Below are 24,180 nucleotides of genomic sequence, written 5' to 3'. Positions count from 1 at the left end.
GCATTGGGGATGTAATAAAATAGGGTTTCCACTTTCTGAGACTGTCAGAAAGGGAAAGAAACAAGAGTCAAACAAGATAGAAGACAGTATGTAGTAAAACTAGATCTCAGAGGATCGTGGGAGCTCATATGAGACAACCTTGCCCAGACCGGTACTAGGCTTCCTGATGAGTTGACATCTAAGTGCAGAATTTTGTACTAATAATCAACCCTAGAGGGTATACACGTAGAGGAGCAGTTAGGGGTGGGGTTCTAGAAATCGGCCTGGTTAGGTCACGGAAGGGCATGAGTCGGGCCGGAGCTTCTGGCGGTTTAAACTTGCTCCTGAGAGCAATTGTGAGGCTTGGAGAGATTGAGGGTACTAGGGCTCCTAGAGCGCCGCCTCCTGCAAGACAGCCGAGCCTCATTTGGTGCCTTGTGATCAGGGCCGGTCCCGTAGACAGTGGGTGCAGGGCTCCACCACCGGCTGCCGACGTTACTCCGCTACAGTCGCATCGGACGGCGCCAGGCAACCAGCCGGAGGGCGGCGCCCCCGGCTGCGTGGACGCGCGGCCGCCCGGAAGTGACGCGTCGCCCCGCTGGCTCTGCGGAAGTGGAGATGGCGGAGCTGTACGTTAAGCCGGGTGAGAGCGGCAGCGGGCTAGGGTCACCGAGCCCTCCTCTCTGCCCAGGCCGGAGGCGGTGACGGCGTGGGGTGCGGACCCTCCGGCTCCACCGGGCCCGCTTCACACTTGTCCTCCCTTCCGCAGGCAACAAGGAGCGCGGTTGGAACGACCCGCCGCAGTTCTCCTACGGGCTACAGACCCAGGCCGGGGGACCCAAGCGCAATCCGCTAACCAAGAGAGTCGCCGCTCCCCAAGATGGATCCCCCAGAGGTGCGTGGGGGCCCTGGGTGCAGAGGCCGGCCGATGCCAGGGATAAGCTTGTCTCGAGGGGGCTGTTTGTTTCTCTGAAGATTCCGTGAGAGAGGTTGGAGCCCCAGAAAGGGCCACAGGGCAGGCCCTTTTCTGAGCCTCTTCTCTGATACCCAGATCAATAAATAATACGTTGGTTTCAAGAGAATCTTTCTATGCTTTCATCCAAGATGATCTCATCCAAATCTGTGGTTTTAATGTAGCTTTCGCTCTCAAATTATTTTCAAATTTTATTTCCAACCTGGATCTCTTCCCAGAACTCCATAGTGGTATATCACTTGTCTGTTCTACATCTTCACTTGACTATATAATAAGCATCCCAGACTTAAGATGTCATTCATGCATTCATTCACTCATTGTCATCCACTGAGCACCATCTATGTGCCAGGCACTGTTTGAGAGAGAACTAGAACAGCAATGAAGAAGACAAAAGGGTTTCTTCTTTCATGGAGTCCACACTGTGTAGCTTTGGAGACACACAAATGAAATAGTGGTAAGAGATCTGCAAAGAAAGAAAACAGTGATGTGAGAGTGACCAGGTTGATAAGGTGTCTGAGGGGCTGATATTTAAGCTGAAAGGTGAATGATTAAAAGCTATCTATGCAAAGGTCAGGTGCCAGAGCACTCTAGGCATTGGAAATCCCTAGTGCAAAGGCCTGAAGAAAAGTTTGACAAGGTCAGAGACTGAAGGAATACCTAGTGGCCAGGGCACAGTGGGCTAGGGATAGAGATAAGTAGCAGTAGTAAGGGGCCAGATCATAGTTGGTTTGCTAAGCCAGGGTAAGGAGTTTGTGTTTTAATCTATGTGAAGTTGGAAACCATTGCAATGTTTTTTTTTTTAAGATTTTATTTATTTTTAGAGAGGGAAGGGAGGGAGATAGAGAGAGAAACATCAATGTGTGGTTGCTGGGGTTTATGGCCTGCAACCCAGGCATGTACCCTGGCTGGGAATCGAACCTGCGACACTTTGGTTTGCAGCCCGTGCTCAATCCACAGAGCTACGCCAGCCAGGGCTTCCATTGCAATGTTTAAATTAGAGGAGGGCTGCATTTTCTCCTGAGCAGTTCCCATGCCAGCGGGTGTGGCTGTGGCCCTGAGAAAGGCTCAGGTTCAGCTTTTTAGCACCCTTCTATTCTCCACACTGTAACCCTGCAGAGGAATGGTACAAGCTAGGACTTCCTAACCTTGGCTCCATTGACATTTTGGGCCAGATAATTCTTTGTGGTGCAGGACTGTCCTGGACACTGTGGGGTGTTTGCAGCATCCCTGGCCTCTACCCACTAGATGCCAGGAGCGCCCATCTAGTCAGGACAGCTAAAGGCATATTCAGACATTTGCCCCACAGGCAGAATCTTCTCAGACTGAGAAACACCGATTTACATTTTTCAAATGATCACTGTCTGCTGTGTGGAAGAGTATAGGGAAGACATGGAAAGTTAAGAGGTGGTTATGGTAACAAAGGCAACATTTAATGATGATTTGGACAAGGGTGGGGGTCCTAGAGGTGGTAGGAATTGGATGGATATGCGTGGGATGTGTTATGGAGAAAGTGGGTAGGAATGAGTGGGTTAGGAAAAGGAGAATCACTGTAGCTTGAAGAACTGGCTGGTATTTTCACTGATCAGAAGACTGCAAAATAGTGGTTTTGGGGCCGGGGGGGAAAGCAAACTTTGTCTCAGCTGTGTTAAATTTGGGCTGCTGTGTTGGGGAGAGGCGTAGGCCAGAATTACAGAAATGAGTCAGTGTTGTGTGGATGGTATGTGATGTCAGGGACTTGACTAAGGTAACCTAGGGGAGAGTGTGTGGATAAAGTCCTAAAAGAGGATCCAAGCCAGAACCCTAAGGCTCTGTAGCATTTCAAGGTTGAGTAAAGAAGGAATTAGCAAAGGAAGGTGAGAAATAGCCAAAGAAGTAAGAAAAGAATTTTCTTTTGACTCTGAGTAAAATTTACTCAGTCAAATTTTGTGACTCAACTGTGATGAACACTGCTGAGAGGTCAAGAGAAAAGGGACCGCCGGTTTTGACATACAGAGTGATCACTGATGACCCGAAGAGCGGTCTGTGGAGTGATGAGAACAGAAACTCGCTAGAATGGGCCGAGAAGGGGATGTGAAAAGACAGAGAAGTGACTAAAGGCCTCTCATTGAAGAAATTCTACTGTAAAGCAGAGATGAGAAAGGGGGTGGAGTGCCTGAGGACGGAATGTGAGGTAAGGGAGGGCTTTTGTTTTTAAAGCAGTATACACCATGGTGGCTGTGTGTGCGGGGGGGGGGGGGGGGGGGGGGGGGGGGGGGGGGGGGGGGGGGGGGCGGGGGGGCGGGGTGGTTCAGTCAACTGGGAGAACTGAGGGTGCTGGAGAAAAGGGGTAGTTCCAGGACCGAAGGCTAGAGAAGGCGTCAGAGGCTGGGTGCAGAGTTCACCTGGAGAGATGGCCTCTGATCTCAGCAGAGACCTTTCATCTGTTGAAGGAGGAGGAAAGTGGCCACCGATGTGGATGTGTTAGTAGAACTGGTGGTGGGAAATGGGAGTTCCTGTTTAATGACTCCTGTATTCTCAACGAAATAGGAGGCAGAGTCAGAAGTAGAGAGACAGCAGGGAAAGGTAAAGAGGAGAGGGAGGGGGTAGAAAGTTTAGAGGAGATGTGAAGACAGGTATTCCAAAGATTGGGAAAATGAGGTGAAGTGGAGGACTTCCAAGCAGTGGTGGATACCTTTTAAACTTTGTAGCCATGGATTTAAAGTGTAACTCCTCGGCAGAGTGGTATTTTTCCTCCCAACAAGTGCAGGCAGGTTGGATTTACCAGAACAATGGGACAGTGGGAATGGATAAGTGAGGTGAGAGTGTTGATAAGGGAGTGATTTTTACTGCACGGTTAAGCCTGTGTAGCTCAGCTGGAACGGTGGGAGAGGTGGTCAGATTCTGGAGATGGTTCAGTGGTGTCAAGAAGGTGGCAGAGGGGAACGAGAGGCCAGGCCGAGGTAGGGTGGAAAAAATGATCACTGGAGGTGAGGAGGGCAAGAAACCAAGAGGACGATTCATTGTCTATGTGGATGTTGATGCCTAGGAGTAAATTGTTGATTTTTTCTCCTCCAGTCTTGTCTCCTTCTGTAGTGGTTCCCCCATCCCATTACTGAAGTCAGAAACCAAGAGTCATTCTTGACTCTTCTCCCTCACGCCCAGTCCACCAAGTCCTGTGCTGTTCCCTCCCAAATCAATCTGACCGCTCAATTTTCCCTCACCTCTAGTCTTTCACGCAAGTCCGTAGCAGCAGCTTTTCTTTCCAGGACTGCTGCTCCGTTAACCTCCCAGCTGGTGTCGCTGCCTCCACTCGTGACCCAGCCTCACTGGTTTTTCACAGAGCTTATGGAATTTACGTTTTAATTCTTCCAGCCTCCTGGGTGCTGCCCTGATCTCTACCTAATATTTGTTTCCTTCAGCTTGTCATGGCCACAGCTAATCTCATTCATCAGTTCTTAACTTTGTGAGCACTTTTTGCTACACACTAATTGAGCCATTGTACCTGTATTGTTTTCTTTTCTTTTTTTTTTTAAGATTTATTTTTAGAGAGGGGAGGGGAGGGGGAAAGAGAGGGAAAGAAACATCAATGTGAGAAACATCAATAGTTGCTTTCTTGTAGGCACCCCGACCAGGGACTGAACCCGCAACGCAGGCATGTGTCCTGACTGAGAATCAAACTGGCAACCCTTTGCTTTTCGGGATGACATCCGACCAACTGAGCCACACTGGTCAGGGCTGTACCTACATTCTTATGCATCATTGCAGCTCTGTAAAATAAGTCCTTACAGTAATATGTCCATTTTACAGGAGAGGAACCCAAACCCAGGTTAAAACTAACTTGCCAGATGTCACTTAGTCGTTGGCTGGGATAAAATCAGATGGCCTTCTAGATAGGTCCCTCTGTTCCTCTTTATTACTTAATCCATTTTATTTCTTTGTAGCACGCAACATAATTTGGTGATTTTCTTCCCCCTTTTCTCTAGAATTTAAGCTCCGAGGTCAGAAACCTTGTCTGTCTACTCTTAACCTCTGGTGATTTGCAGATTGTCTGGCACATAGTAAGGACTTCATAAATACACATTTTGAGTAAGCATTGTCTTAGAGTAGCCCTTCTCAGAAGGGATGGAGTTAGGGTTGAGTTTACCTACTTCAGCAGTTGTTCCTGTTTGTCTGATCCTGCTTTACCTTTTCAGTCCCCACTTCAGAGACTTCTCCTGGGCCGCCCCCAATGGGGCTTCCACCTCCTTCAAGTAAGTCTTCCAGGCCCCCAGCTATGGGGACTTGTCCTGCCCCCACCGTGGAGCCCACAGATTTGCCCGTCACTGAGTGTGAGACTCTGCTGGAAGATGTGCTGAGACCTTTGGAACAGGCGTTGGATGACTGCCACGGGCACACAAAGGTAAGCCCTGCCACTCCCATGGGGTGGGGGGGTTCCTATGGACAGCCAGATGCAGGTGTGGCTCTTAACCTTTTCTGCGTTATAGACCCCTTTAGGGTCTGCTAAGGACTTCCCAGAAAAAATGAACACAGGGTTTCAGGAGGGTTCAATGGACTTGTTGTAGGAACAAGAGTTCAATTCAAATCCCTTTAGTGATGGACAGCCTGATTTTCATACCTCTAGGACCTCTAGGCCATTCAGAGCAGACCCTGCTGATTTTGTGCTCAGGGAGGGAAGGAAACCCTCATTTTCTTTTAAAAAAGATTTTATTTATTTACTTTTAAAGAGAGGGGAAGGGAGGGAGAAAGAGGGAGAGGACCCTTGATGTGCAAGAGATACACCTGTGGACCTGGCCCGCAACCCAGGCACATGCCCTGACTGGGAATCAAACTGGTGACCTTTTGGGTGCAGGCCGGCATGCAATCCAGTGAGCCACACCACCCAGGGTGAAACTCTTTTTCCATCTGTAGTGTTTAAGTTCTCTGGAAGCAAGGGATCTGAGGAGTCTTAAAGGAAAGCAGTATAGTAATTTTCGCTTCTTTTATCCTTAGTTTTTGTATTTGTAAAGTAGCGCTGTAAAATGAATTTCTGAGGGCCCAAGAAACAGGAAATTTGACAATTCTAGCTGTACACAGCTCTTTTCTTAGAAGGAGATCCATAGGTTTCATCAGATTCTCACTGGGGCTTCTAACCTTTGGGTAAAGAACCAAAATGCTAAGATTAGGCATTAAGTTCCTGGGCCAGAGAAAGAAGGTGCTGTCTGTGTGGTGCTAGGTCTCCCCTGCCCCTGCTGGCTGGCAGCACTGACTTGGAGGGGTTTCTGTCTCTCAGAAGCAGGTGTGTGATGACATCAGCCGACGCCTGGCTCTGCTGCAGGAACAGTGGGTTGGAGGGAAGCTGTCAACACCTGTAAAGAAGAGGATGGCTCTGCTGGTGCAGGGTATGGGCGGGTCCCTGGGTATAGCCTAAGTCCCTCATCCTTTCATTGTTGGCTCAGCCAGGGCAGGTGGTGGGAAGGGAGGAGTGGGAGCTGTCTTTTGCCCCAGGCTGCATGCTCAGTCTCTCTCTCTGTCTCCAGAGCTTTCAAACCACCGGTGGGATGCAGCAGATGACATTCACCGCTCTCTTATGGTTGACCATGTGACCGAAGTCAGTCAGTGGATGGTGGGAGTTAAAAGGTTAATTGCAGAAAAGAGGAGTCTGTCTTCAGAGGAGACGGCTACAGCCACAACTGAGGAGAACCAGACCACACCAGGTGTCCAACAGGACCCATAAAACTGCGCCAGACTCACTGCACGCCACCTCCCTACGACTTGGCGTGGGAGGCCTTGTCTCACTGGACTTCCTCTTAGCACTTGGGAGACTGTCTGCCCCATGGGGGTATTTGGCTGACCCACCTGTAGGGGAAGAGGTCCCACCTGGGCCACAGGGAGGTTACTTGTTAACACTACCATTTGCATTTCAATAAAAACATCTCAGTGGTGGGCCCTGGGTAGGAGGTAAACCTTTCCCATGCCAGACTGGTCACTTCTGGTATCAACTGTCCTGCTGTGTGTGCACCTCACAAACTTCTGTTCTTCCTCCATTCATCATGAATGGCCTTAACTGGGAATGACCATATTACTGCCTGCTACTTCCCCCTAAATCAGAGCTAAATGCTCACCCCTTGCTGGGTTGAGTAACCCTATCTTTGTATACTTTCACTTCAGCATGAGAACAGAGGTTCAAATAGCACGGGGAGCATTTTCCCTCAGGAAAAGGAGCCTGCCTTGTCTGCACTGAATCACCCTTGAGGTATGCAAGTGCCATGGAGTTCAGAACCAGACATTAGAACGTAGCTGAACAAATGTGGGTCCTAAGGTTTCTTCTGACCCTTTGAAGCAACAGAGTCAGGCTGAAGGGGCCTGTGAGAAGGGCCAGTAGAGGCTTTCAGTGTTGGAATAAGGATTGGTACTTCTAGGTGGGAGGCAGAACAGGCATGGGCAGAGATCACAGAAGGCTAAAAGGTTAGGCAGTGCGCTCTTTCCCTGCTTTGGAAAAGACAGGGAGGGGTCACTGGAGGGGCCAAGTCCAGGAAGGCTGCTTCCTGGAAAGGCTGGAACGGCCCTTGGCAGGGAAAGGCTAGTGCTGTTTATGGTTTGGCACCTTCTGTAACTTGCCCGCGTAGCTTGCCACAAGCTACTGCTACCGGGAGCGGGCCCAATCTGAGCTGGGAAGGGCCCTGGGCCCTCTGATCCTAACCAGGTCTGCGGGGCCCTCAGCATTGAGAACACTGGAGCCAAGGCATTTCTTTGAATGTTTACTAAGCAGTCAGTGACATACTCCATCCCCGAGTCCCTGCCTCAGCCCCTGGGTGAGGAGGGCTGGGGTTGAGAGGAGTGCCTACAGACCAGAGAGAGAGTAGAGCTAAGGGCTTGGCAAGGTGCCCACCCCTATCCTTGGTCTAGCTGCTTCAGAACTAAGGGAGGCCCAGTCACTCCCTTCCGGATTAGATGCGGCCAGCTGGCCTTCGGATATCCCAAGAAGAGGTGGTGGCAGCAGTGGCATGAGAGATTCCTCTAACTCCACACGTGGGTCATCTGCACTGGATTAGATGTCCATTTCAAATTGGGCGTCATCTGGAGAGAGAGAAGGCAGGAGGACTGGTTGCTGGGCTGACGGTTCGTAGGCTCAGCGTCAGTGCAGAAACCTGACTAGTTAACCAGCGCATTTGGACTCAAAGGCGTTTCTTATTTTTGGGTCAGGTGCTGCTTTCCTTACCGGGTATCTCTTCTTCTGTCTCCTTCTGCTCCTTCACCTCCACCAGCTTGGACAGTGGGGCTGTTGGAGTTGTGACCCCGGGAATCTGAGGGAGGCAGCAGGGGGGTGTCCGGGCAATGGGTGAGTTCTTGCACTCCAGCAGGAACTTTCGTTCGTAGATGATCCTGGTGCCTGTTAAGGGGTAGGGGCTGTGTAAGAGGCAGGAGCTTGGGTGGCAGAGGTGCCTGGAGCCCCAGAAAGGCCTTTTAAGGACCTACAGGTCACACTTCCATTTTACAGGGCTACTGCTCTGCAGCCCAGCCAGGATCTCAGCTGACTGGCCTTCAGGGCACTTCCAGGCCTAACCAAGATGCTGCTAAGCAACTGGGACGTCCCTGCTGGCCTAGGCAGCAGCTTTTGGTTTAGGGGAGTTTCAGGTCTTCACTCTAGGAGGAACACCAAACTTGGAGCTCAGGTACTGCAGGCTGCTCTTCTGGGACTCGGGCTTCATTGCTTTGGTTCCCAAGGTGGGGCCTAGGCCTCCAGCCTTAGTTGGATCAGAAAACCAAACAGATGTGAAGGCGCTTCACTACTGCAGCCACCTGGGCCCTGATACCCTGCAGGGAGGAGCTGTGTTCGCTATGGAGCAGGAACATGCTGTTCTTGTTCTGACCTCTCCCAAGTTCTATCAGGCTCAGCCCAACCTAAAGGAACTTGGCACAGAATTCTGTCTTCAAAAGGCCCTGCTGTTGTTCTCAACCCTCCCCTTAGCCTTCACGTGGCAGGAACCCCTGGGTGGGAAGCCCGGCAGCTTACGATCCCAGGCGGCTTGCCCAATCAAACAGCCACCAGCCAACCAGCCAGAGTTACCCGCAGCCCATGCCCCCAACTGCCTAACCCACTCTAGCAACTCTGCCAGACCTTGATGATCCCGCTGAAGCCATGCTCAGTTGGGGCTTCTGCCTCCCAGGCGGCAAACTCCGGAGGGGTGAGTGAGCGAGGCGCCCAGAACCCGGGCCAGTGAGGATTTGGCCCCGAGTCGCGCGGAAACTAGGCTTGGGCTCCACCCGTTCTCCCCCAAGTTACAACCAGCAGAGGGGCCTGCGACGAGTTAGAGGGCCGTGGTTCCCCACCCCTGCCTGGGACTGAGCACACGCGCGCGGGCCTGCCCGCTGCCTGTGAACCCCAGCCTGGCTGCGCTGGCCCGCCCATTGCCTGTGGACCCCAGCCCGGCCCGCTGACCTCCCGGGGTAGTGGCGTAGAGCGTGCCCCCCGGCGTGGTGCTGTAGCAGTCGGGTAGCCGGTCTCTGCCCCCAGGAATCGGGCAGCTCGTAGATGTGGACATAGCGAGCCAGGCGAGCAGGAAGGCGAGGACACAGAGCGCAGCAGTCTGAAGCGGACTCTGAGGACCACGTGCGACCGCAGCAACAACACCAGGACAACGTCACGCCCGGGGCGGGCCCCACCCGTCCCTCAATCTGACAGTCCCGCCTTCCCGCAAGGGAGGAGACTGGGCTTGGCAAAAGTTTGAAGGCGTACAGTCCAGGCCTCCAAGGCCTGGAGTTCCTCTTGGCCCAACACTGGCCAGCAGGCCTCTGAATACTGTTGACGCTCAGCTAGTTACTACTCACTGTTTACAGCTGGGTGCTGGGGACAAGTGAGGTCCTGCACACATTACTGTCGTGTACTAATTCACCCATTCTTTTTATCAGTAGAAGACAGTATATGTGCCACGTTTTACAGGTGAGGAAACTAAAACCCAGAGAAGTTAAATTACTGGTTCAAAGTCACATCTTCTAGGAGTTCTGGGAAGCTGGGATTCAGACCTGAGTGTATCTGATTCCAGAGCCTGTGCCTTTCAGCACAGCCATGTATCCCATTAATCAATCAACTGCCTTGAAGGCCTGGTGCACAGCAGGGAAAGGTCAGGGATGGAGGGTGGGTTTCCTGGAAGGTACGATACCTGGACTGACTGAAGGGTGAATAAAGGTTGGGGGATAAAAGAGGTCTGCTCTTTAATCTCTCAGCCATGGATAACCTAACCTTGGGAAACTAAGGAAGAGCAGGGGGCTGGTGAAAGGGCTTGGTCTGTCATTCTCTGAGTCCCGCCTCAGATTTTTGATGCATGCAGTGATATGAAAGGAGGCAGGAGAAGTGGTGGGAGAGGAAGTCTAGTACCTATATACGCTGAAGATCACTTCGTCCGGCTGTCCTCTGGCTTCCTCAAAATCAGCATTCCTCCACACCCCACTCTCCAAATGAAGCAGAGACCACCTGACTTCATGCATGCATCGATATTACTTGGGCTTGGGCTTTATCAGATTTTCCCTTAGCTCTGATTTCTTCATTCATTAATAATAATAATGATGATGATGATGATGATAATGATAATAATAAAGGCTTTTATAAGTCAGTGCTTCTCAAATTTTAATGTGCACACAAATAACCTGGAGGGCTTGTTAAAATGAGGATTCTGATACAGGCTGAGGGGGGACCAGAAATTCTAGGTTTTTAATAAGATCCTGGGTGATGCAGGCCCTCAAGTCAGCAGGTCCTTAGAATCACACTCCAGGGGGAAAGGATCTATATATTTTATGTTCTAAAAAGGTTTTTGAGCCTCTTAACAAAGTGATGTACACTTAAATAAAGTGTCCTAGCATTACTGGAGGGTAAGGCTTAGGAGCAGATTTTGAGGGCCACCCATGACAACTCAACTTTTAAGCGGGTAAGTAGTATGGTGAGGGGAAGGGGATGGGATGTAGGACAGTGAGAATGAAAGTAAGGACTGTAGCCTAGTGAAATGGGGCAGCCAAAAGGGCAATGACTGTTGAGCATGGAGAGAAGTGGAGGGAATCCAGATACACAGAGGATGAAGAATACAGTGACAGACTAGGGTGGGTGAGGGAGAGGGAGATGATTCTCTCAATCTCCCGACCTGAGAGTCATGGTAGCTAGTAATACCACCTAATATAATAGGGGAAACAAAGGGAGAGGCTTACCTTATACTGGGGTTACAGGACCTGTGTGGAATGCTCAGATGGAGCACAGTAAGGAGCAAGATATACTGGTCTGAAGCTCAGAGAACTTTGGGCTAGTGATGCAGATCTCACTGGAGTGAAATCCAAGGGCAAGGGATAAGATAACATTTGGTGAGAAGACACAGTGAAAGAAGAGACCTGAGCACATCAACGTTTAAGGGGTAGTGAAGGAAGAGGATTCACCAAAAGAGACTGAGAAAGATCAGCCGGAGTAGGAGATTAGGAGAGAAGTGTCAAAGGTTTCCAAGAAGGATCACTGTGGAAATGAGGTCTCCCTTCTGTTACAGCAGCAGGTCCTACTACTATGAGTCTGCCGGTAGAAGCTTACTTTTTTGAGATGCTGTGTGCCACAAGGGCTGGGGAACTAAAGACTTAGTTGGCTTTAGAGAGAGAAAGCCAGGTCATCATCCCTGCAACCTGAATGAAGGACCAAGATTTTAAATCAGATGATCAACATTGACTACCCATTAGAGAATGGGAGCTTCAAAATAAAATGAAGAAACAACCCGCCCCCCTTAAAAACACACACACATACCCCTACCCCAGAAATCTGCCTAAATCCGCAGGGAATATGAGGTCTCTGCTACCAGGCAAATTACAGTTGACCTTTAACAACATGGGTTTGAACTGTGTGGGCCCACTTATATGCTGTTTTCTTCAATACAGGAGATCTGTCAGGAAAAAGCCCAGCCATTGTTAAAGAGAACGGTTTGCACAAAATTGATGTAACCTGGCAGCCAAGGAGAGTGGACTGGAATGTGCATGCGTGAACAAAGATGACTTCACTGTACCAGCAGATGCCCTCAAGTGAGCATGTGCACTGTGTGGCTGTCTCATTCAAAATGACTGAGACAGGAGAACAATGAATCTGCATCATATTTTGCACGTTAAGCTTGAACATTCATCTGGGGAAACTATTTGGATGATTCAGAAGGCCACAGCTATCGGCAACTGGTGACCGGCAGCTTCATCAGGACAACGCACCTGCTCATGTATCACATCTCATGCATAGTTTTTTGGTGAAACATAAAATCACCCATGTGACTGAGCCCACCTACAGCTCAGATTTGACATTCTGTGACTTCTGGCTTTTCCCAAAACCAAAATCACCTTTGAAGAAGAGATTTCAGACCATCAGTGAGATTCAGGAAAATACAACAGGGCAGCTGATGGCAACTGGGAAAACTGTGGGATGCCACGGTGCCTACTTTGAGGGGGCTGAGATGTCATTGTCCTATGTACAATGTTCTTGTAGCTTCTTTAATAAAAGTTTCTATTTTTCATACTACTTAGCTGGATACTTTCTGGGCAGACCTTGCACAGTCAGCCCTCCGTATCCCCAGGTACTGAATCCATGGGGCTAACTGTACGCATTATTCTATGCCATTTTATAGAAGGGATTTGAGTATCTCAAATTTTGGTATCTGCAGGGTGTCCTGAAACCATTATCCCATTCATATACCAAGGGATGACTGTACTTTGGACTCACACCAATACCATTAAGATAAAAAGGAGTTGAAAAGTAATCACCAAATAGGTTTGCAATCTGACCATTAGATTCATGATCTTGTTTTCCAGTTTAGATCTTGAATCTCAGGCCCTTGCTGGTCTTTGTTGCTGGTCTTAATACACTTAAGTTGTGGGTATTTAAAACCACCCTTCTCCCTGTCTGTTGGTAAATGGTGACAAATCTTTGAGAATAAAGAGAAAATGCAGCATTATCAGAGTCCTTCACCCCAGGGCAGGGTTCACTAGAAGATGTCACAACCAGCCACGCTTCTTGGTAGAAGACATCTAGGGCTAGTTAGAGAACAAGGTGTTCAGAAGCTGTTTTCGTACTGGCTTGTTTGCCACTTCCCTGAGATTACAATGTGGTCCAAAGGTCTCACTTAAACAGTGAGACAGAGCCATGTAAACTAAGTGCTCTCTGTTTGGCTTGAAACTATACGACCAGCCTTTCTCCTCTACAAGCTACCTCAAGCAGAGGACGGTCAGGTCGCCTCATGCATTAATTTTGAGGTCTGGAGTTGGGTTTGACCAGAATCTGCAAGAACAGATAGAAACTGTAGTTGCAAGTCCTGAGACGTCTTACCTCTGGTTAGGAGAGGCCACCATTGGCTGTCCGACTCTCTTCTTCGCTCTGGTTAGCTGAGGTGGTGGGATTTCCCCTTTGAGGGCAGGGAGTGAAGGAAGCAGACTGGCCTATAAAAGGGCAAGTCAGCACACTGTAGCCACAACAGGTTTAAAGGGTCTTAAAACATCAATAATTTTATTGATAGTGAAATGTTTTTACACTGAACACTAAAATAAGTGGGTCCTTGACGATACAGTTTTATTCCTGGAAAGAAGTGTTACTCTTGGGTTGGAGCTATGCCTCAGCAGGATGTCTCTTAATGACTTGAGGGCTCACTATTGATGTTGCAAGGTTTTCTTCTTCCTCCACTAAAATCTCAAAATCAATACTGGACCTAACAAGAGCAGGATTTTATTCCATGTGAGACTCAATGGCAGGGGCTCTCAAACCTCAGCAATGTAAACACTCTATTGGCTTCCAGTATTCTCACACCATATGTTCTCATTCACAAGAAAAAGAAGAGAATCTGTGTTAGGACTAGGAGACTCTGGAGTATACTATGTTCATTTTCATTTTCAGATGAGGAAAGTGAAGCCCAGAAATACGAAATCACTTGCTCAAGGTCATATAGCTGCAAGTGGCAGAAATGAAAACAGTTTAAGCTTCTGACTTTTGTTCCACTGTACCCATGCTGCCTCCCCCACCACATCCCTTATATATTTGGAAAGTAATTAAGTTCTTACCTGAGCTAGGCTTAATCCAAGGTTCAGGTTGATAGAATAGCAGTAAAGTAATGCCAGGAAGAGGCAAGACAGAGGAAGAAGAGATTATAGCAGGCAAAATGGGATGGGGAGTAGGCTATTGGGATCCAAATAGAAAGAAAAGAAGGCAGTGCTGGTAAGAGGGCAGAGAGGAGGTTAGTCTAAATGACTACTAGCAACTGCACAGCTCCCGTTTCTTCCTAATCCTTCTAAGGGGTTTCTCATCATTGCTTTCTCTTCTCATGGGTTTTAGTTCCTGAGCTGAGATACAATTTTTCATTCTGTTGTCCTCACGGTGCAGAGGATAGGGTAAAGGGCTCTTCCAGATAATTCAAATGTATTGTAGACAGATATGATAGAACAAAACTCACCTGTTTGTCCCACTGAATAATTTACTTATTATCATCTTTCACTAGTGTATGTTTCATCAAAAGTAGTTTCATTCACAGTATTAGGTGCTTTTTTTTGTTGTTAGTGCTAAATGGAAACAGCAGGACATGTAGGTGATCCAAGGGGTCTTTTATCTCCCTCAGGGCAAGGGGGGGGTCTCTTGAGAACACTGGATGTGGTTACCAAGCACTACAAACGTGCCCTGGCTGGTGTAGCTCAGAGGATTGAGCTCTGGCTTGCGAACCAAAGGTTGCTGGTTTGATTCCTGGTCAGGGCACATGCCTGGGCTGTGGGCCAGGTTAGGTCCCCAGTAGAGGGGGCACAAGAGGCAACCACACATTGATGTTTCTCTCCCACTCTTTCTCCCTCCCTTCTCCTCCGTCTAGAATAAATAAATAAAATCTTTAAAAAAAGGCACTACAAACGCAATAGCTTCAACATCAGTGATACATTCCAAATCCATTCAAAATAGAAAATAAGAAATGAACTAAAAGAAGTTCTTATATGGAAGATGATATGGAAGACAAAAGAACCAGGTGTGTCCAACATAGAACAAACGCGGTGCATCTCATCTGGTGGTGGCTCTAGGAGCCTGACCGAGATTAAGAACTCCTGTTCTGTGCGAGTAGAAAAGTGCTGCTTGTATGGGCCTGCCCCTAATGGCTATTTTTCTGTGTATTCTTCTTCTTCTTCTTTTTTTTGGAGGGGGGGTGTTGATTTTTTAAAAATTTGTTTTGTTATTTGCCTGTGCCTCCTCCTTTGCCTTGATATGTGTATGCTTTGGCTTTTCTATCAACCTCAAACACTTTCTTGTTTTCTTTTTTAGATTGATAATACATAGGACCAGAACATTAAACTGTGCTAAAACATGAGCAAGCTGATGACTGTTCCTTTCAGTAGGATAGCTTTTCCTTTTCTATTGCATCAGATTCTTGGCATAGCCTGTGGTTTGGCCAAAGCAATCCATTCCAGTGTCCCTGCGTTTCGCTTGTTAAACATACTGGCTTTTCATACTTGGGGCCATGGAGCTAAGCCCAGAATTAGTCACCTGTTTATAAGCATTACTCAGCTGATTCGACAACACAACAGAATTATTTGAGCCATCCCCACCCACTCCCATGTCTCAACCCAAACAAAACTTGAAACACATAAAGCCAAAATATTTATAGATGAAAAACTCAGGAAGTACAGGAGGAACCCGAAGTTGATGATTTGGGTGTTCCCAAGTCTGTTCAGTGTCATCTGACTGAAACCCTATTGTTCTTAATAACACTCATGACCCATAAAGAGCTAAATCTATCAATTTGCTAATGTCCAATAAGACACACTGCAGGACTTTAAATTCTCCCCCTTATAAAATGACAGAGAAGAGAAAGAGAACAAGGACTGTTTTACACAGAAGCAGATAACAAGTCTTAAAAGTGCTTTTTCAAGGCAGTCTAAGAATGGACTCTAAAGTGTAAAATGTGAGACACTGGTTACAAATACAGTATCAGCAACTTGGTTCAGTAAGACTGTGGACTGGGTGGCACCTGCATGACCACTGAAAGGATCACACCCCACTTCTAAACACTGTTCATCTTTTTATTGAATATTCTGGTAAATATTTCACATTAATACAGGCTACATTAAGTAGAGCCACTATATGACAAGAAATTTACTCAACTTTTTCCTTTTAAGTATGTAAACAACTGTACATGTATTTACCTCCCTAAAAGGTAATCATCTAATTCTCTTCTGCATACAAATAGCATTCAGTATGTTTAGCCAAAGCACTAAGTTCATAATGGCTAAACTAATCACAGAACATAATCAGATGGATTGGAAATCACTTTGTTCTTATACAATGGGCAATCAAATTTCCATTGCTAAAGCCTCAGAGAAAATTTCTTAGTTAGGCACATTAAAAAAAAAATCCCCAGGGTTCTTCCAAGGTCATAGGTTTCTCAAACAAGGCTAAAGAATAAGACCTTCTAACTTAGTTGACATATTTGAGATGCATGTTTCCAATATGAGGTGCCCACGTGCCAGGCCAAATCTGAAAAGGGGGAGGAAAAATTGGAATTTCTAATTAGGAATCTTTAGACATTTACAAAATGAATATATAAATGCAATGGTAATTCACTGTTTCTGCCTAGGAAGAATACATATATATGAAATAAAATGTTTAGTAGCATCATCTTGATATAGAAAAACTTAATTCAGAACAAGGTGATTAGATGTTGTGACTTTTGATATTCAGAACTTGCACTACCCAAAGAATGACATGAAACATCTAAAAAATAAAAGAGCATTAAGTCCGTTTTACCTGCTGGGCATCAGTGCATTCAGTTGAATTCTGAATAACTTTTATCATGGGGTTCCAAGCGGGATCTGGGTTGTGAAGTCCGTTAAATAGAGGGCCTCCTGGAACGTCGGCAAGCTGATGAGGAGAGGGTATTATGGCGCCTCCATACATGGAAATTGGCAGACCCTAAAACAGTAGAAAGGAAGAAAGATTTAACCTCAAGTAATTGTAAATGAAGATTCTATAATACCAACTTAGATCTCTCTAGGTTTCCTCCATTAGAAGAATCCCAAAGGAGCCTGTAAGTACAGCGCCACACAATGTTCAGAAACCAAAAGTGATTGTCTGCATCAGCAACACTTTTCAACAAGAGAAAAAAAGCAACTAAATCCAGTATCAAATCATCAGGAAACTTCCCCTATGTGATGAACATGCATAGTAGCTCAATTTTCCTGTATTTTAGTTTCACTAGGAAGCTTGTGCTAAGAAGAAAAGGGGAACTCTATGCGATTGCTTGCAGCCATAATCTGACTTCATGGTGGCCAGGAAGCTCTCAGAGCAAACAAGAGGGCATTGGGGAGATGGCTGCCAGCTTTTTGAGGGGCAGAGGCTGCCCTACAGCTGTGGCAGCAAAACCCAAATCTCTCAGGCTTTCTGGGAATAAGGGGGCATCTTTAGGATACTTTGAGACACAACATAATCCACTCTTGATGGAAACAAATTAGTTCCACCAAAAGGGAGAATTATTTCAATACAAACTATTCCTTAACATGTGACTACATTGCCTGGCAAAGTGTTAAACAAGTTACAATGATGTTTGTCAACTCACTTTAGAAAAATCCACAAAACTGCTTGCCATAGGCTGATGAAAAATGTTAGAGGGGGCCACCATTCCAGAGTCATCTCTTTCCATTGGCTGATGCTGAGAGAATGTGCTTGGGTCTGATAATTGTTGATGTATTGGATGGTTCCCGATCACGGACTGTGACCAACCTGATAAGCCTTCTGGAAAGAAGAATTGAGAACAAGGTTTGATATTTATTTGGATAAAATAACAAAACATTAGCACTTGATCTTTGTTCATACTAAATGTTATCAAAATCATTCCTCTGAAGAACTTGGGGCACGTTCATGACAATCTCCACAAATCACAAAAAACAAGTTTCCTGGAAAACAGGGTGAAGTCTTCTGAGTACCCCGAACACTCCACCCTTGTCTTTCAAAAGATTAGGTGCTTTCTGACAGAATTCAAATGACTGTCCCAGTTTTACACTTAAGAGAGAAAGGAAATACACTTTGAATCTTTTACTTCTAATCAACTCTATATTTATTATTTTATATATATCATGTATTATTATAAATATTACATATATTACATAATATTCCAGGCTCTGAGACTGGATCGAATTCTGCAAAAGTATTAAACACCCCTACTACTGACTGTTAAGTGTAGGAACTAAGTTTTTTTTGTTTTGTTTTATTTTTAAGGAACTAAGTTTCCTTACATCTTACTGGAGAAATCCCTCTAGACACAAAGCAAGGTAATAGTACCTGACATGGCGTTGACACCAAATGACCAGATTCCACTGTGTCCAACAGGAGCGACGAAACTGGTCCCCACAGGGGCTTGTGCGACAGACCCTCCTTGCCGAATCCGGGCTAGTCTCTCTGTTCCAATGGGGGGAGGTATCTTTCGATCCTGACTGGCACTGCCTCCTTTTGGCTGGCCCAGTGTTGGTGGGGCAGAAGTGGCTGAAAGAGGTGAAGATGATCCCGAAGAAACAGATGGAATAGGAGAGTCACCTGGTGGCAAAATATTTCTCTATTGTTTTATTACATATAAAAACTAATGATAAGAATATGAGAAACCTTGTTGGAAAGATATATTCCACAACATAGGTTCTGTAAAGAAAATTTTTTAATTTTTTAAGATCATTCAAATGAGAATATGTAAGTTCTAGAAACATTACCCTATACTACTTCTGCCTACAGGATGTATAAACAAACAGTCTAAAAAGAATTTCCACACTGAACTGAACAAGGCTAGAAAAGGCCACATTAATTCTTACTCTAGTTCTAAATTGCCCTGTGAAAATACATATTGTCATATTTTAAGTTAACTTAAATATGGCAATGTTTGCATAGCACCTAACATATATTGTCTGGAAAACAGCTGATGACCCTCTATGTCTATACTTACTAGCTGTTTTCTTTTTTTTTCTCTTTCTACAGCCTTTTTCTTTTCCTCATAATGAAGACAGGTTAAATGCTAGCAAAGCAACACTGCTGGCCAAGATGGAGGCATAGGTAGACACACTGTGCCTCCTCGCAAAACCAAGATAGGGACAACAACAATTTAGAAACAGTAACAACCAGAACTGACAGAAAATTGATCTGAATGGAAGTCAGACAACCAAGAAGTTAAAATAGACACATTCATCCAGACTGGTTGGAGGGGCGGAGTCAGGCAGCCAGGCGAGGGTTGCAGCTCGGAGAGCAGAGAGTTGGCACCAGGTGTGTAAGGCATCCGGGGTGCACAAGACCGCAGCAGGTGGACCTTGAGCTTGCAAGTGGACCTTGAGCTTGCAAGCGGCAGCTGGCAGACCCTGGCAGAGGGGTGGCAACCAGCAGACCCAGCTAGGCAGTGATTGTGAAGCAAGGATAATAGCAATCCAGGATAACAGCGCTGGGAAATAGAGCCTTGGGGCACTGACTGAAAACACCTGTGGGGGTTGAGGCACAGGGAGAGACTCCCAGCCTCACAGGAGAGGTCCTTGGAAAGTCCCACAGGGTGCACAAGCCCACCCACACGGGAATCGGCACCAGAAAGGTCCAGTTTGCTTGGGGGAAGTCCCACGGAGAGTGGAGCAAGCACCATTGTTTGCTCTCGGACCCTACCCCCACATACAGCGCCACAACCCAGAGAATGGATTGCCCCGCCCTGGTGAACACCTAAGGCTCTGCCCCTCACACATAATAGGTGGGACCAGACCAAAAAAAAAAAAAAAAAAAAAAAAGATGGCTCAAACAGAAGAAGAAATGAAAGCCCCAGAACCGATCCTTTTAAGCGACCGAGTGATAGCCAACCTATCAGATGCACAGTTCAAAGCACTGGTGATCAGGATGCTCACAGAATTGGTTGATTTTGGTCGCAAACTAGATGAAAAAATGAAGGCTACAATAAGTGAAATGAAGAAAAATGCACAGGGAACCAATAGCAATGGAATGAAAGCTGGGTCTCACATCAATGGAGTGGACCAGAAGGAAGAAAAAAACATACAACCAGGAAAAAGTGAAGAAATAAGAATTCAGAAAAATGAGGAGAGGCTTAGGAACCTCCAGGACATCTTTAAATGACCCAACATCTGAATTATAGGGGTACCAGAAGGGGAAGAGGAAGAGCAACAAGTGGAAAACTTATTTGAACAAATAATAAAGGAGAACTTCCCCATTCTGGCAAAGGAAATAGACTTCCAGGAAGTCTAGGAAGCTCAGAGAGTCCCAAAGAAGTTGGACCCAAGAAGGAACACACCCAGGCACATCATAATTACATTAGCCAAGGTAAAAATGAAGGAGAGAATCCTAGAAGCAGCAAGAGATAAGGAGACAGTCACCTACAAAAGAGTCCCCATCAGATTGTCAGCTGATTTGTCAAAAGAGACCTTGAAGGCAAGAAGGGGCTGGAAAGAAGTATTCCAAGTCATGAAAGGCAAGGACCTACATCTAAGATTGCTCTATCCAGCCAAGCTTTCATTTAGAATAAAAGGGCAGATAAAGTGCTTCTCAGATAAGGTCAAGTTAGCAGACTTCATCATCACCAAGCCCTTATTTTATGAAATGTTAAAGGGACTTATCTAAGAAAAAGAAGATATAAAACATGTGTAGTAAAATGACAGCAAACTCACAATTATTAACAACCACACCTAAAACAAAACCAAAAGAAACTAAGCAAACAACTAGAACAGGAACAGAACCACAGAAATGGAGATCCCATGGAGGGTTAGCAACAGGGGAGTGGGAGGGGGAGAGAGGGGGAAAAGGTAAGGAGAGTAAGTAGCATAGATGGTAGGTAGAAAATAGACGGGGGAGGGCAAGAATAGTATGGGAAATGTAGAAGCTAAAGAACTTATAACACATAGACATGAACTTTAGTTCATGGGGGGGGAATGTGGGTGGGAGAGGGTGTGCAGGGTGGAGGGGAGTGAAGGGGGAAATGGGACAACTGTAACAGCATAATCAATAAAATATATTTTAAAAAATGTTAGCAAAGCATTATAGGGTTTAATTCACAGCTTTGTTTCTTAATGGGACTGTCAGGCAACGCAGGTAGTTTTCCTTATCAAAAGGGCCAATCCTCATTAAAAAAATCAGATCCTGTCTAAGTACTATTATAACTTCATCTATTTCAAAATATTGAAATAAATAAGTCAGAACACAGGAATACTTTTACTTATAAACGGCAATCATGTAATTGCCAAAAATGTAAAAGAATAAATAAATCAGGAATCATACCAAACTGACCAGATACTTAAATTCAATTTCTTTTCAGACTTAACAAATTATTTCACAATACTGCCCCTGAATGGTCCTTTCATAAAACTACATGTACTACCTCTTTTCTTGATCCAAGTCCCAATGTAAAATAAACATTTTGGGCTTGGAAGAAGAGCTTGACCCTACTCAAGTTTTCTACCCTACAAATGCCTGGCCATTTTTGACATGATTGCAATACAAACCTTGAATATCTGCATACCATTCAGAATACTAAAGTTAAAATAGTGTTCCCTGAATCAAATAGTTTAACAACTTATTCAAGGCTCTTAGGAAAGAGTTCCTCCAGGATCCCTACATGAGTTTGAGGCGCTTGTCCAAGGATGGGGAGAAAAATGTTGTCTGTTGAAACTAGGAGTCCCGACGGGAGCTGGCGCCTGCAGGAAAACACGTGTTCCTGGTATGCCGGAAAAACTTGTCAGAGGAGCAGAGGAGGAAGACGGGGAGCTGCCTGATGGATCAATGGATGGTAACCCTGAAATAAAACAGGTCCGAGATATCCAAATTAGCCAAGGCTTCAAAATGGAAAGTCCAAGGTTCATTTTATTTCTCTTTAAAGAAAAAACATATAGTTAATTTTGTAGATCACAGCAAAAAAAAAAAAAATCCATTTATGTATTCTTATCCATTTATGTGCTCTATAGCCCAAGCCCATTTTTTCTTGCAGTCCGGAAGGGTATCATCAAACAGCACCAGATATAGAAAAAGTGAGCCCAATGTTTACGAACAGCAGCCACCGGGAGTATGTTCTACATAAATTTCAAAGCTTTCACTGGAAGGAACATGAAATGAGAGCACGTTGTGACTAATGATATCCATCAACAACTTCTGCTTTCCTCTTTTGTGGAAAACCTCGAAGTGCAGATGTGCATCTATATTACCATAGCCATTTTCTATGGACGATGAGTAACAAAACCTACTGTTTCCTGCCTCACACGCAGGAAAAGCATTCTATTAAACTAAAAAGCATACTGTTAAACTAAAGATAATTTCACTATGCCAATAATAAAAACATCAACTATAACACCAAGTTTTTTTATCTAGATTGCGTAAGTTTAAATTCAGCAGTCTTCTCAAATTCCATTGCTTTCTCTGGAGAAGATACTTGGGAAAGGGAACAGGGTCTGGAAAAGGGTTATTAAGTGCTCATTTCAGGAAAAAGTAGTTAATATTAACAAAAATTTGTCAAACCTTCTTTCAAGCAGGTCTTATTCATGTGTTTACAGTATATAATCCGAAGGCTTTTAGTATATTCATAGGGTTGGGCAACCATCACAATCAGTTTTAGAACATTTTTGTCTACCCTAAAGGAAACTCTGTGTGCATTACCTGTCAGTCTCCACTGTCCTTTACCCCATATCCCTACCTGTAAGCAAGCACTAACAAACCTTCTGTCTCTACAGATTTGCCTGCCTGTACTGTAAATTTCACATATTTGGAACCATACAATACGTGGTCTTTTGTGACTGGCTTCTTTCACTTAGCATACTGTTTCCAAAGTTCATCCATGTTGTAACACAAAGCAGTACTTCCTTTCTATTAAGTAGAAATTATAATATATTCTATATTAATACATTATAATTTCATCTGTTATATATAATAAAAAATAGTATCTCATTACATAGATAGGCCACATTTTGTTTTCCCATTCATCAGTCAAGAAACAGTGGGTTGTTTCCATTTTTTGGCTGCTATGAACAATGCTGTTACTAATGTTTATGTTTTCAAGCTAGCATATGTTTTCTCTTAGGTATACCTAGGAGCAGAATTACTAGAACCTATGATAACTTTAAATTTTTGAGGAACTGTCAACCTTTTTCCAAAGTGGCTGTACCAGTTTACATCTCCACCACCAGTGTTGAAAGGTTTCGATTTTTCATATCCTTTCTCATCTTTTTTTTTTTTAAAGATTTTTATGTATTTATTTTTAGAGAGGGAAGGGAGGGAGAAAGGGAGAGACAGAGAAACATCAATGTGCGGTTGCTGGGGGCCATGGCCTGCAACCCAGGCATGTGCCCTGGCTGGGAATCGAACCTGCGATACTTTGGTTCGCAGCCCGTGCTCAGTCCACGGAGCTACGCCAGCCAGGGCTCTCATCTTCTTAAGTATTTTTATTTCTTCTCTGTAAACTGGCGGAGAGGGGCTAAATACTATCCATAAATACTATCCATACAGAAGATCACCAACAAAAGAAACCATACAGGCAGCTAAGAAAGGAGGCCAAGCTTAATCAATCCTGGACCCCAGAAGAAAGGTCAAGAATTAATGCTTGTTTTTTATTATTATTTTGAATCAGCAATATATTATTTTGATGTTATAGACATGAATAATTGCAGTCCCAAAACGAAACAGATGATTTCCTTGACTTTTTTCTTTTTTCCAGACATACATGATTTGTACATTTTCTGGGATGTGGTATGTGAACCGCAAAGGGATCAAACACTGGAAGTGAGGGCTCTGAGGTCCAGCTCTGGCTAAGGTACTCTGAATTCGTATTTTAGTGCCAGTTGAGTCAAGAATTAATGCCTTCTATCACAGCGTGAGCACTGGCAATGCACGCTTCTTTTCTTCTGGGGCCTTTGAAAACCTCTATTACTTTCCCCAAATTGAAAAGTTAAAATAGAGACCTATTTATAAAAAAAAGAAAAAAAAATCTTAGAGAATACTTTGGACCATAGATGGTCTCATGTAAGCTTATACTTCTATTTGAAAGATGATACAAGAGTTATGTTTTCCTGAAAAGACAAGTAAGTGGAAGCATATCAGAAATGAAAGCTAAGGGTCTACTATAATCATAAACTCATAAATTTTATTATTTTTATTTTTTAAAAGATTTTATGTATTTATTTTTAGAGAGGGGAAGGGAGTGAGAAAGAGAGGAAGAGAAACATCAACATGTGGTTGCCTCTCATGTGCTACCTACTGGGGACCTGCCCTGCAACTCACGCAAGTGCCCTAGACTGGGAACTCA

At 45.3% G+C, this 24,180-nt stretch overlaps 3 protein-coding genes across 5 annotated transcripts in view; 1 reads left to right on the top strand and 2 right to left on the bottom strand.

The window, feature by feature from the left end:
- The first annotated feature begins 477 nt into the window (after window positions 1-477).
- On the top strand, window positions 478-6,896 carry SRA1 (steroid receptor RNA activator 1). The gene is made up of 5 exons (XM_028528958.2): window positions 478-622; window positions 749-874; window positions 5,125-5,330; window positions 6,201-6,309; window positions 6,448-6,896. The coding sequence occupies exons 1-5, from the start codon at window positions 598-600 to the stop codon at window positions 6,642-6,644; spliced, it is 663 nt and encodes a 220-aa protein (XP_028384759.2). The 5' UTR covers window positions 478-597; the 3' UTR covers window positions 6,645-6,896.
- A 759-nt stretch (window positions 6,897-7,655) lies between these two features.
- On the bottom strand, window positions 7,656-9,551 carry EIF4EBP3 (eukaryotic translation initiation factor 4E binding protein 3). The gene is made up of 3 exons (XM_028528959.2): window positions 9,351-9,551; window positions 8,130-8,300; window positions 7,656-7,987 (listed from the first exon to the last, which is right to left on the bottom strand). The coding sequence occupies exons 1-3, from the start codon at window positions 9,451-9,453 to the stop codon at window positions 7,959-7,961; spliced, it is 303 nt and encodes a 100-aa protein (XP_028384760.2). The 5' UTR covers window positions 9,454-9,551; the 3' UTR covers window positions 7,656-7,958.
- Window positions 9,552-15,083: 5,532 nt separating this feature from the next.
- The window catches only part of LOC114510425 (ankyrin repeat and KH domain-containing protein 1), a 109,439-nt gene continuing 100,342 nt past the window's right edge, over window positions 15,084-24,180 (bottom strand). For 2 of the 3 annotated variants that reach the window (XM_028529052.2, XM_036014091.1), the window contains 5 exons: window positions 21,508-21,684; window positions 18,210-18,461; window positions 17,488-17,663; window positions 16,680-16,844; window positions 15,084-16,409 (listed from right to left, as the gene is read on the bottom strand). In XM_028529052.2, coding sequence (XP_028384853.1) covers window positions 16,350-16,409; window positions 16,680-16,844; window positions 17,488-17,663; window positions 18,210-18,461; window positions 21,508-21,684 — 830 coding nt within the window. In that variant the 3' untranslated portion in view covers window positions 15,084-16,349. The remainder of the gene's footprint in view (window positions 16,410-16,679; window positions 16,845-17,487; window positions 17,664-18,209; window positions 18,462-21,507; window positions 21,685-24,180) is intronic. The other variant, XM_028529053.2, reaches the window with a different exon arrangement.

The sequence above is a fragment of the Phyllostomus discolor genome, chromosome 13, assembly GCF_004126475.2.
Source record: "Phyllostomus discolor isolate MPI-MPIP mPhyDis1 chromosome 13, mPhyDis1.pri.v3, whole genome shotgun sequence".
Taxonomy (NCBI): Eukaryota; Metazoa; Chordata; class Mammalia; order Chiroptera; family Phyllostomidae; genus Phyllostomus; species Phyllostomus discolor.
Note: the sequence above shows the minus strand (reverse complement) of the source record. Positions and strands in the feature narration are given on the sequence as shown.

Excerpts from the sequence above, each read along its gene's own strand:
- SRA1 (XM_028528958.2), top strand. The coding sequence starts at position 598 with ATGGCGGAGCTGTACGTTAAGCCGG. Across the intron at positions 875-5,124 it reads CCAAGATGGATCCCCCAGAG|TCCCCACTTCAGAGACTTCT; the intron begins GTGCGTGGGGGC and ends TTACCTTTTCAG. Across the intron at positions 6,310-6,447 it reads GATGGCTCTGCTGGTGCAGG|AGCTTTCAAACCACCGGTGG; the intron begins GTATGGGCGGGT and ends CTCTGTCTCCAG.
- EIF4EBP3 (XM_028528959.2), bottom strand. The coding sequence starts at position 9,453 with ATGTCCACATCTACGAGCTGCCCGATTCCTGGGGGCAGAGACCGGCTA. Across the intron at positions 8,301-9,350 it reads CTACGCCACTACCCCGGGAG|GCACCAGGATCATCTACGAA; the intron begins GTCAGCGGGCCG and ends ACCCCTTAACAG. Across the intron at positions 7,988-8,129 it reads GACAGAAGAAGAGATACCCG|ATGACGCCCAATTTGAAATG; the intron begins GTAAGGAAAGCA and ends CTCTCTCTCCAG.